Source organism: Anastrepha obliqua, chromosome 4 (assembly GCF_027943255.1).
Source record: "Anastrepha obliqua isolate idAnaObli1 chromosome 4, idAnaObli1_1.0, whole genome shotgun sequence".
NCBI lineage: Eukaryota > Metazoa > Arthropoda > Insecta > Diptera > Tephritidae > Anastrepha > Anastrepha obliqua.
In genome coordinates, this window is record NC_072895.1 from 145,639 (window position 1) to 158,565 (window position 12,927).

Below are 12,927 nucleotides of genomic sequence, written 5' to 3' on the forward strand. Positions count from 1 at the left end.
TCATTCTTATTAATGCCGACGATTGCTTGAGGTTGTAGGTGGGCCATAACGTTCTGCTAATATTGCATTTCGTCTGGACTTTCCACCTACAGTCAGCGATTCGGAGGTATTTTTGGGAAATTGTGCTCTTGACTGCACCTAATGGTGTGAGTACCAATTCTGCAAGAGCGTTATTCATGGCAGATCCCCCTCTTGCCAGTTCATCTGCTTTTTCGTTACCTTCAATGTTCCGATGTCCCGGGACCCAAATTAAGGTTACTCTATGGTTTTCACTCAAGTTGGTGAGGCTGTTCCTACTTTGCTCCACCACTTTAGAGGTTGTTATAGTCGAGTCCAGCGCCTGGATTGCGGCTTGGCTATCCGAAAGAATAGCGATATTACCCTTAAAAGAGAAATCTGCGATTAGTAACCTGCAAGCTTCCCCAATCGCCAGTACTTCCGCCTGGAAGACACTGCTGGTATTAGGGAGCCGCACAGATTTCTCAATTTTAAGTCTGTAAGAATATATACCAGCTCCAACACCGCAGCCCATTTTACTTCCATCCGTATAGACTGTAGTGTCGAAGTTGTTTAGAGAGAATCCCTTATTCCATTCTTCCTTAGTTGGAAAGAGAGTGGCAAAATTCCTATTGAAAGTTACCGTCGGGACGATGTAGTCAGTTCTCACCGAGATTAACTGAGTTTGTCGCAATAATAGACTAGCATGACCATAAGTTTTTTCTCTCCAGCGACCCGCTTCGTTTAACCTAAATGCACTCATGGTTGCCGTCTTCTTAATATGTAGGTCTATTGGAATAACGTGTGTCAGTACATTGAGAGCCTCTCTAGGACATGATCTGATTGCATCGACCGTTATTGCACATGCTGATCTTTGTATTCTGCCGAGTAGTTTGGTATTGTACTCTCTCCCTAGAGCCTTCCACCAAACTACCGAACCATACGATAGAATAGGTCGTATAACCGTCTTATACAGCCATAATGTATGCTTAGGCTGAAGACCCCATCTTCTTCCAAGCATACGTTTACAGGCATATAAAGCAATTTCTGCCTTCCTTACCCGTTCTTCAACATTTAATTTCCAGCTTAGTTTGGAGTCCAGAATTACCCCTAAGTACTTTGCGCTGGGTGATAGTGAGAGAGTTTGTCCGTTAATATTTGGTAAGGTAAAAGGTGGTACCTTATATCTGGTGGTGAAAAGCATAAGCTCTGTTTTACGTGGGTTTAAACCTAGGCCACAGCCTGTGGCCCAAGAGTTAAGCTCGCCTAATGCCCTCTGGATGATCCCACTGATCGTATTAGGACACAGTCCTGACGCCATTAACACCACATCATCAGCGTACGCCACCGCTTTTACCCCACCTCTATTAAGTTTTATTAAGATTTTGCTAATAACGCATAACCAGAGAAGTGGAGACAGTACTCCCCCCTGTGGGGTGCCTCTGTGGACCTTCTTGGTTATACTGATATTGCCCATATTAGCTTTGATGATCCTGGTTTTTAGCATAGAGATGACCCAATTACTGATGCAATTGTCCACCTCTAAGTCTATCAACGCCCGTTGGATCGCATCTGTACTAACATTGTTAAAGGCGCCTTCTATGTCCAAGAATGCCGCCATGGTATAATGTTTGTTCTCTAGAGAGCCCTCTATTGTTCCGATTACCTCGTGAAGCGCTGTCTCCGTAGATTTGCCTTTAAGGTATGCGTGTTGTGCAGTAGATATACCAGAGCTCTCCAAAGAGCTTCTAAGATATATATCCAAAAGTCTTTCAAAGGTTTTTAACAGGAAAGACGAAAGACTGATTGGCCTATAGTCCTTCGCTGATTCATGTCCCCTCCTGCCTATTTTTGGAATGAAGACGACCTTGACTAGTTTCCAACTATCTGGAATATGACCTAGGTTTAAACACGCTTTAAAAATTTCCTCTAGCCATGGTAGGATACAGTCCAAGGTTTCCTGTAACATCTTTGGGATGATCCCATCTGGCCCCGGAGATTTAAAAGGTGAAAAAGATTTAATTGCCCATGCAACTTTCTCCTTTGTAATTATTTCTTTTGCGAGGTGCTGTGGATTATATTGGCTCCGCCTAATACTTCCCCTCCCACTTTCGTGGACGCTGCACCCCGGGAAATGCGTGTTTAGCAGAAGTTCTAGCGATTCCTCTGTCGTAGCTGTCCAAGTACCATCAGGTTTCTTGACCCAAGAAGCCATTGAATGATCTTTGGACAGAACACGGCTAAGCCTGGCAGAATCCCTGGTTGATTCGATTGACGAACAGAATTCGCTCCAGCTCTCTTTCTTGGCGGCCCTAATTGCCTTCTTGTACTGTCTCCGACTCTCTTTGTACAATTGCCAATTTCCTGTCGAGTAGCTGAGGTTAAACGTTGATCTGGATTTTTCCCTTAGTTTTGAGAGCTCACTGCTCCACCAAGGGGGATGGGATTTTTTACTAAATTTTATGGGGCAGGACGTTTTGTAGGCCCTACTAAATGCCTTCTCCAGTGTTGTGACCCTACTCTCAAGGCTTTCGGTGAGAGTGATTTTGTGGATGGGAATCTCTCCTATCCTTTTATTGACTATATTTCTGAACCTTTTCCAGTTGGTTCTTAATGGATTTCTATACGGTAAGGGCGGATCAACATTAAGATCCAGATCGTACAGGATCCAGCTGTGATCCGAAAAAGACCTTTTATCAGAGACCCTCCAATTGTCTAACCTTACTGAGCTGCTTTCAGACATAAGGGTAACATCGATCACTTCCTCCCATCCCCTGAAGTACTCCGTACTCGGAAAGGTGAAAGTGGGAGTGTTACCCCTGTTACATACCGACAAGTTAGTGTTAATTATGAAATCATAAAGAGACTCACCTCGGTCGTTTGTTTCGGAGCTTCCCCATAGGGCATGCCTTGCATTGGCATCGCATCCGAGAAGCAGGGTTTTGTTCGGGTTTTCCTGCACAAGTTTACGAGCCTCCTCAGGCGGTGCTGGTCTTTCGTGTGCCATGTATATAGAGGCAAGCGTTATTCTGACTCCGTCAGTGGCTTCCACCTCAACAGCCGTCACATCCTGTGAACTATATAATGGAATTAAAAATGTGTTTAAATGTTTTTTAGCTACAATACATGTTCTGGGATTACCTTCTATCCGTTTATAGTAGATATTGTAGGTTTTCCCAGTGAACCCTTTCACCTCGGTGCTCCGCACCCAGGGTTCCTGAATTAGTGCGATGTCCACGTCCTCCTCCGCCAGGAGAACGGTTAGGTTGTCCGTTGCACACCGTGAGTGCTGCAGATTAATTTGGACAACCTTTAAACCCATGTTTATTGGTTTCCTTTTTCGGACTCGGTGTCATCTAGCTGCATGCCAGTCAGCAGTTCGTTGGCACCATCGACCTCATCCTGCTCCTCTTCCGGGTTTGCAGAACGGAATATCTTCAGCTGGGTCTTCCTGATCCCAAACTGAAGTTTGTTTCCCACTTTCTCCAGTGGTTCCAGACTCTCTTCTGTAATTAGAAGGAGGAATGACCTGCTGTGCCTTTGCGGAGCCTCCGCTTTGATGATCGACCAATCGGTCATCGGCACCGAGCGATTATGCGCCTGAAGGTAGGGGATTAGTTGATTGGCATCAAACTCCATGTTTGGTACCCAGATGCGAGCCCTCGGCCTTCGTGGAATCTCGCTAGCCGGAATTAGCTTGTGTTTCAAGCCTTCCCAGCTGTTCTGGATTTTACCAATCACGTTAGTCAAGAAATGCAATGAGAATTGGTCATCGCATTTAATGACTCGGTAACCGCGGACTACCTCCACCGAGTCGAAACCTGGTGTTTGGCCCTCCGGGTTCGCCATGACATGGTCAACGACTATGCGAGACAACCGTGCCTCAATCTCTGACCATTTGTCAAGCACTGGTTTCCCGCGGTTAGAGGTTTCGTCTACCAATGCCATTTGGAGATGGTCCCGTGCCACCTCACTAAATCGCTTGATAGGTTTGGAGGCAACTGCACCCTGATCCGATATCTTGTGCTTTTTTGTTGCCTTCCCAGTTTCGTCATGCGAGCGGTTTCGTTTTTTGGCATTTGTCCTGTTGGCGGCTTGGAATGCCAAGTATTCATCAACCACCTTTTGACATCTTGCCTTGTCGGTCTCATCTTTGGGATGCACTTTACCTTCGGTCTCGTTTTTCCGAATCCTGCCAAGGATAGCGAGAGACCTCTGGTAAAGTTTATACCTCGAGGGACCTTTATTACCACGCTTTTGCCCCATGGCTTGAGCGGATGTTGTTGGTTGATTTATAGTTGTTGGCGTACTGTGGCCCACAGCTTTGCCCTCAACTGTTTCTTGGCTGGAGGCCAAGAGCTCATCCTCTGAGGGTGACCCCGTCATCCTCAGTTCGTCTTTGCTTGTACGTCTTGTCCAATTGTCTGACTGTTTTTTAAGTGCGTCCGTCGCTTCCTCCTGTCTGTCTGTTTGTTTGTCCTGTACTGTCCGCGTGTTTGGTTTTTTATCAGTCCGTACTGTCGATGCGTTGGTATGTTTTACCGTCATTTTGTCCGTTTGTTCCGTGTTTGTTTTCCCGTCATCCGAATTTTTAGGTTTTTGTGGTTTCATTACATCTGGTTCGTACGGTCACCTGCCCCGCCAAGGGAGCTGCGCATGTCGCCATGCGCGGTGACCAAAGAGGATAAAGGGGAAATATCCGGTCGACCATGGCAGCGCCCCATACCATGGCAAGGCCACCGTTACAACCTGAGGCGGCCTGATATCAGGAGGGCTCCGTACGAAGACAGCCTTATTTAGTCCCCCGGCTGCCAAACCCACCCAATAGGCACGGGTCGCATCACACCTTGGGTTGAGGGAGTTTTTTTAACGAAGTTTACGTCTTCGACCTGTGTGGTTCGCGGGAGACCTACTCTCCTACCTTCCATATCTGGGAGGCGTTCCCCTATCCACCACCTGGGGACGCGCCCTATAGGGATAACAGGTTCCCCCAAGGGCTTTGAAGTATACTTTTGAATTGAATATCGGCTTGTCGAAATTGTCTGTAATAATCGTTGGTACTTTGTACCGTTGCGAAATTATCGCTATCTTATGAAGATATTATTGTTGATGATCACTTCAACTGCAATTTCTTGGTTGAACCCTGCGTAACTGACATAATGGCACTTTTGGCCTTTTGCAAGCGAACTCAGTAACTCCGACTCTTGATGAAGTCAAGATGATATAATTAAAATTGACGTAAATAAAATTGATTAACACTGTGTAAAGAACTTGATATCTACTAACGACCAAATGCAATATTTCGAGATTTTATTTAGTACCTATTTTGCACTCATGTTCCCATCAAGACAAAGGTTAAACGAGATAACGTTTGGTTCAATTGGGAAATTTAAAAAGCTATAGAGAAGCGGGATGAAATGTATGATCGTTCGAAAAGATGCGAAACAAGCGATTTTGTCAATCAGTTGATGGTTTTGAAGAAGAAGTTATTATTATTATTTTCTAAAGTGAAAAATTGTCAACGCTTGGTAGATCTTGACTCTATAAATGAAAAAATTGTTAATATTTCTGCACCTCAATTCGAGCGCACTAACATAAATTTATCTTGTCATCTACAAAATGTTCTAAATTTAAGTTTTTCGTGTGTTGATCAATCTGACGTCCAAAATGTTGAAAAACCATTAAAATCTTGCCCATAACTAAAGCCGACGGTGAATTCAGACCAATCGCAATTTTACTATGCAACTTGTGCCGTATCAACAAATGCGCATCCAACAATGCTCTAATTCTCAGCCCTAAGAAGTCTTGAGTGTTTGTTATTTCGAGAAAGGCGATGGACAATTCAACACCGTACAGCGCCCGCTAATTTTTTTAACCGGATTGAGTTATAAGTATAAAGGAATTTCTCCGATTTTCGAAGTTAGTCGAAATCGAGATATAGGCATTCGAAGTTAGTAATTGTAAAAATCCACCTGAACCACCTATTTAAATAGAATATAACTTTTTTTTGCAAAGTTATATGACAAATGCTATTAGGAGTCAAGGATCAGTTTCACATTTCAGTTGGCTACTGCTAACCCTAACCAGTCGACTAAGTAATTGTGCTCGTTGACTCGATGATCCTGAATCTTAGTACAAACTAAATAGTTGCACTCTTATTAACCTAATTAGTTTATTCTATTACCAGTATACTAAATTTTTCAAAAACATATCACAGTGCAAATTTTTGAAGCCAGTAGCAAATTTGTCGCTCCTCTATTAGCAAGATTACACCTTTACAAAGTTTTTGAATTAATTAAATTACAAATAGTTGTGTTAACAAACTAATGGAATATTGGGTATGGGCGACTTACGTGTATTCTTACAAGTGAATGTATGTTGTATACACTATTTTGCTGCGGAAATACCCAAATGAGCAAGACAAGGTCGAAACTTGGAGCGTATCGCGTACATGCCGTGTACGTACTATGTTCCTGTGAACTTGCTTTTGTTTTGAGGAACGTGGTCTGTTACATATCCATATGCATAGTTATTTCTACTATTATTTACTTACTTTTTTTCGTCCCCGTAGTCAACTGGGACGTGTTAAATGCACCATATATTTAAAAACTTACATTTGTTGGTATTCGTACTTTCGCTCAACACCTACACACGTGGGAATACTCTTTGGCGAATGCCAGAAAATATGGGCACGCCTAAACATTTTTCAACTAACATAAACATACATATACTCATAGGAAATTTTTAAACTGGCACCTGGTCGATGTAAAGGCGTTAAGTCAACAAGTTATGCGACTGGACAATTGGGCAGGAGGTTGCATGGCAGTCACAACAGTCATTTGAGGTTTGTAGATACAACTGTGTATGGATGTACATACGTAGTTTAAAGGAATTTTTCACCTGGGAAAAGATTTGTTTATCACATATTGCAGATAGCCTAGTTTTGGGTCTATTTTTATCGCATTTGCAAGCAAACATGCCTTATTCATTGGAAGGAAATTTACATGAAATTGGCAGGCTGACAGGATGGAGGAGTGGTTTATGAGAATGTTATCAAATCGTTCGTGGATGCGTGCAATTCGAACTTTTCGTAGACCTTTGTTATTTCCGTTTGTTGTGAGTGTTTTTCGGTTTTCCATTTTACAAATTCAACCACAAAGAAAACATTTTCTTCCTCTATTATGGCTCCAACATAGGAAAATTGAAAAACAACAAAACCTTCACTGCAGTGAGTAACCGGATAACGCGGTTCATATGACAAATGCACAAATGCGTTTCGATCCCTTCAACCACTCGCACAAAGCTTTCTATATGTAACGCACTCCATCTGTCGGATTGACGAACATGAATGGCCTTTTTGACTTGATACATTCGTTGTAATTAATTGGCCATTGAAAGTCGTCCTTACGTGAGTGTCGTTATGCCTCATATGAGACGGTATACATAGCTGCAAGGGTGTTTGCTTAGTTTTATTTTAATTTTACGTACATTCATTATTCATTACATACATATTCAAAGCTAAAGACAAAGAATGATGATGATTTTTCCGTTAAGTTAAATACCTAATACTTCATTTTTTTTTTAAGTTATAATACAAGTTTTTGGCTTTCTTCATTATATTATTACAAAATTATAAATTATCTTCTTCTTAGTCTTATTAGCCGTAAAGAAACCGCCTAAGCGATTTCGGCCGTGCTAAATTATGTTAATCAAAGGCAGCCAGTGAAGCCAAGTCTTCTCTTACTACCACTAGAAGTAATCGTCTCGGAAGTTTACAGAAGATTAGTATTTGTATCAATATATACTGCATGAAGTAGTTAGCGGAGCCGATGGAACTTTATATTTATCTAAATTGCGTAAAGATAATGCAGCATCTCATCCCATCATCGGCGATATTCGGGGTCGTCAACATACACAGTCCCTTACATTTTCTGCAGACTTTACTGCTTAATTGTATATTCAGTCCAAAGTGTCATTGACTTACTTTAAAGATTGAATTTGTTATTTGACATTATAGGAAACAACGCAGCATCCTTCCTTGCATATAATAAAGGGGATTTCAAAAGTGGCGCCTAGATGTCAGTAATAAATAATTTCTATACCTTGTTTTATGTCATCTTTGACATTTGACAAGCAGATAGATGTACAATTTTACACGAAACTTGCGTTTAAACTTATTATGAAAATGGTCGATCTTTAAGAACAACATATCGCAAAATTCGTGATCTCTTTGGTAGAAATAATCGTACGAATGAGTCGACAATTCAAAGGTTGGTGAAAAAATTTCAAGAAACGGGTTCTGTCGAGGAAAGGACTGGCAGACCAAAAACTGGAAGTTCTTTTGAGAATAATACTGCTTTGTCTGTTTTGCCGAACAATCTTCAACAACGATATCTTGACGTTCCCATGGATTAGGCATTCATGAATTGAGTGCTTGGCGAATTTTACCTGTAGATATGTTCGTGTTGGACATTTAAATTATGCCAGTTTTCACATATAATTCTGAGTAGTCGTATTTTGAAAAAAAAATACATGTTACAATTTACATGATATATTATAAGCATTTTAAAACAACATCTAGGCACGTCTTTTAAAAGATCCTTTACTAATAGATCTATATACTCTTTTTTTGTTTTAGTATCCAAAGCGGCATAGAGGATAAAGTGATTTTAATGTGTACAGCACAATGTAAGACGAAAGTGCGGCTAGTAATGTTATTTTTCCATCAAATTTACCTCAGCGGAAGCAAAAGCGCCTCATAAAAAGTATTTACCGTTCGTAGTCGGCTTACAACTGTAGGTCCCTCCATTTGTGAAAAAGAGGTTGTCTGCAAAGTCGGTTTACTGACGATAGTTTAACGTGATAACGTCATAAGAAAATACTGATTGAATGGTTGCATTTTTCAAAAGAAAATTTTAATTTTATTTGTTTGATACATATTTTGTATGGATATAGAGAATGAGTTAACATTAACATAACATATACTTTAACATAACATAACATAACATAACATAACATAACATAACATAACATAACATAACATAACATAACATAACATAACATAACATAACATAACATAACATAACATAACATAACATAACATAACATAACATAACATAACATAACATAACATAACATAACATAACATAACATAACATAACATAACATAACATAACATAACATAACATAACATAACATAACATAACATAACATAACATAACATAACATAACATAACGTAACATAACATAACATAACATAACAAATTACCCCGTATTAAAGCACTTATCAACAGCTTTCATTTGATACCCATATTGTACATACACAACCAAAGGTTACCCGGGTCCACGTTTTGACCTATATCTCGAGACCCCAGTCACGGAGCGGCATGAAAAATACTCTGTACTAAAGCATTCACCAACAGCTTCCATTTGATACCCATATTGTACATACACATCCGAAGGTTACCCGGGTCAACGTTTTGACCTATATCTCGAGACCCTATCTACCAATAGGTATTCAAACTATACGGAAATCATATTCAATACCTACTTAACAATGTGCGTAAGTTTGGTTTAATTCGGTTCAAAGACACGGCGGGTCCACGTTTTGGCATATATTTCGAGACCGTAGTCATCAATAGGTATGAAAATTACCCCCTATTAAAGCACTTATCAACAGCTTTCATTTGATATCCATATTGTATAAACACATTCTAGGGTCCACGTTTTGGTCTCTATCTCGAGACCCTAGTCACGGAACGGATGGAAATACTCTGAACTAAAGTATTCACCAACAGCTTCCATTTGATACCCATATTGTACATACACATCCGAAGGTTACCCGGGTCCACGTTTTGACCTATATCTCGAGACCATATCTAGCAATATGTACCCAAACAATACGGAAACCATCTTCAATACCTCCTTAACAATGTGTGTAAGTTTGGTTTAATTCGGTGCAAAGACACGGCGGGTCCACGTTTTGGCATATATTTCCAGACCCTAGTCATCAATAGGTATGAAAATTACCCCCTATTAAAGCACTTATCAACAGCTTTCATTTGATATCCATATTGTACAAACACATTCTAGGGTCCACGTTTTGGTCTCTATCTCGAGATCCTAGTCAGGGAGCGGATGGAAATACTCTGAACTAAAGCATTCACCAACAGCTTCCATTTGATACCCATATCGTACATACACATCCGAAGGTTACCCGGGTCAACGTTTTGACCTATATCTCGAGACCCTATCTACCAATAGGTATTCAAACTATACGGAAATCATATTCAATACCTACTTAACAATGTGTGTAAGTTTGGTTTAATTCGGTTCAAAGACACGGCGGGTCCACGTTTTGGCATATATTTCGAGACCCTAGTCATCAATAGGTATGAAAATTACCCCGTATTAAAGCACTTATCAACAGCTTTCATTTGATATCCATATTGTACAAACACATTCTAGGGTCCACGTTTTAGTCTCTATCTCGAGACCCTAGTCACGGAGCGGATGTAAATACTCTGAACTAAAGCATTCACCAACAGCTTCCATTTGATACCCATATTGTACATACACATCCGAAGGTTACCCGGGTCAACGTTTTGACCTATATCTCGAGACCCTATCTACCAATAGGTATTCAAACTATACGGAAATCATCTTCAATACCTACTTAACAATGTGTGTAAGTTTGGTTTAATTCGATGCAAAGACACGGCGGGTCCACGTTTTGGCATATATTTCGAGACCCTAGTCATCAATAGGTATGAAAATTACCCCGTATTAAAGCACTTATCAACAGCTTTCATTTGATACCCATATTGTACATACACATCCGAAGGTTACCCGGGTCCACGTTTTGACCTATATCTCGAGCCCTATTTCCAAAATAAAATATAATCCATGTTACTCGTGATGTAGCTTTCGAATGGTGAAAGAATTTTTAAAATCGGTCCAGTAGTTTTTGAGCCTATTCATTACAACCAAACAAACAAAGTTTTCCTCTTTATAATATTAGTATAGATATGGTAAATATTACCATACAGATATAATAATAAGAAGGCATATGCCAATACAAATACGTGAATTTATATATGTACATATGCGCATATACATACATACATATATACGCTCACTTAAGTAGGGGAGAGCAAGATGTCGAACGTTGCCGTTCGTTTGCTTTGTTTGCTTTGTCGTTCCTTCCGCTCTTTCGCTTGCAGTTCATTCAATGCAATGAGCAAGGTAACTACATATGAGCAAGGTAACACTAATATGAGCAAGGTAACTACATATGAACAGTAATGAGCAAGGTAACACTAATATGAGCAAGGTAACTACATATGAACAGTAATGAGCAAGGTAACTACATATGAACAGTAATGAGCAAGGTAACGACACATTTTTTCGTGCGTGCAGCCTGTTAAATCGAATTATAAGACGTTATCACGTCAAAAATATAAAGACGTACGCCACAAATAGGAGAAGGAGCTTGGCCAAACACCCAAAAAGGGTGTAAGCGCCAATTACATATATATACAATATATATATATATTTAATTTTTGACGATATGATTATTTGTTTTGCCATTCATTTTGGTCTAACAGTATGCCATTAATTTTAATTTTCATTCATTATTTTCGCGCAAAGCTTTCAAAACGAAGGCAGAGTCGCTTGCCTTCTTAAACTGACCGACCACTAAATCTGTGAGACACCAAATAAGAACGAACAAAGTGTGAATAATTGCCGCCACCATAGTCATGGGCGTTAGTTGATGTTTGGCAAATATAATAAATTCTAATAGCACGTATCCCTTAGTGACGGTTAGTCAATACAATTAAATCACTAAATTCCAATTAGGAAAATCATTTGAGTAACAAACATTCATACAAACAATCTTACTCCCTACTAACAAATTTCCTTTGATGCTGCATCAGTCAAAGTATGAATGGATGAGCAAAACCCATTGACAATATAATTCTTACGGCTTTGTTTTTGGCTTGAAAGTGAATCTAATTGCGTTTCTTCTACTTTCTATGGATGTAAGATCACCTGACTAATTTTTAAGGACCACATATTATGTATAGGAGGAACGTTATTGATTTGTAGAACGAGCTCAATACTTTTACGAAAATTTTCAAATCGAACTAAATTGGAAGACACCTAACGTATTTACGACCATTTTTAAGTTGTAAATATGTGAGAATGCATTTACTTATGGAATGCCCGAGCATAAGCATAAACACACATATGTACTTATATGTATATCATCATTGAAATATAATAATTTGGTGGATAATGAAATTTCTGTTGCAGCTCAATTTATTTATTATAAATATGTCACTTCATCAACATTTCTTACTAATGCGCCGGTATTGCATATGTGTGCATGTGTGCATGTGTACACGTACAGATCGGCACTCCCACTAAATTATCTACTTGCGTAAATATGTATTGCATTACCGTACACTCATAGCAGAGATAATCAGAACAGTAAAAAATAGAAAGCCGCACGTACGCCTCCGAAAAATGGCCTAAGCTAATAATAATCCTCGTTAAAAAGCATGTAATCGGGAGAGTATCACTGCCATAAATATGTATGTACATCCATATATCTTTCGATAACTGATTAGAAATTGCGTTTGCTTTTGTTAGTAGCTACTTTTTCTTTGTGTTACAGCAACCTTATGCATATATACACATATACGTATGACGATTTTTATGTTACCATGAAATCACATTTATCATAAAAAAAAATTGTAAATCAAAATTATTTTTTGGGCGTATGAGTTGTAAATGTTTCAGCAGAATCCCCAATTTGATTACACTGTGGAAAATCACCTCTTTCACCCGATTTTATCTTACTCTTGCGGCCGCTGTAGTAGAGTGGTTTATAAGTGACTACAAATCCGAAAGTCCCCGGGCTCACAA

At 39.7% G+C, this 12,927-nt stretch overlaps 2 protein-coding genes across 4 annotated transcripts in view; both read right to left on the reverse strand.

Annotated features, from left to right (window-relative positions):
- LOC129245901 (uncharacterized) overlaps positions 1 to 12,927 on the reverse strand; it is a 63,628-nt gene that overhangs the window by 10,286 nt on the left and 40,415 nt on the right. The gene's annotated exons all lie outside the window — the stretch shown is intronic.
- On the reverse strand, positions 3,322 to 4,545 carry LOC129246357 (uncharacterized). The gene has a single exon (XM_054885109.1). It carries the CDS (start codon positions 4,543 to 4,545, stop codon positions 3,322 to 3,324), a length of 1,224 nt encoding a protein of 407 aa, XP_054741084.1.

Coding starts and splice junctions, on each gene's coding strand:
- LOC129246357 (XM_054885109.1), bottom strand. CDS start 4,545: ATGACGGTAAAACATACCAACGCATCGACAGTACGGACTGATAAAAAA.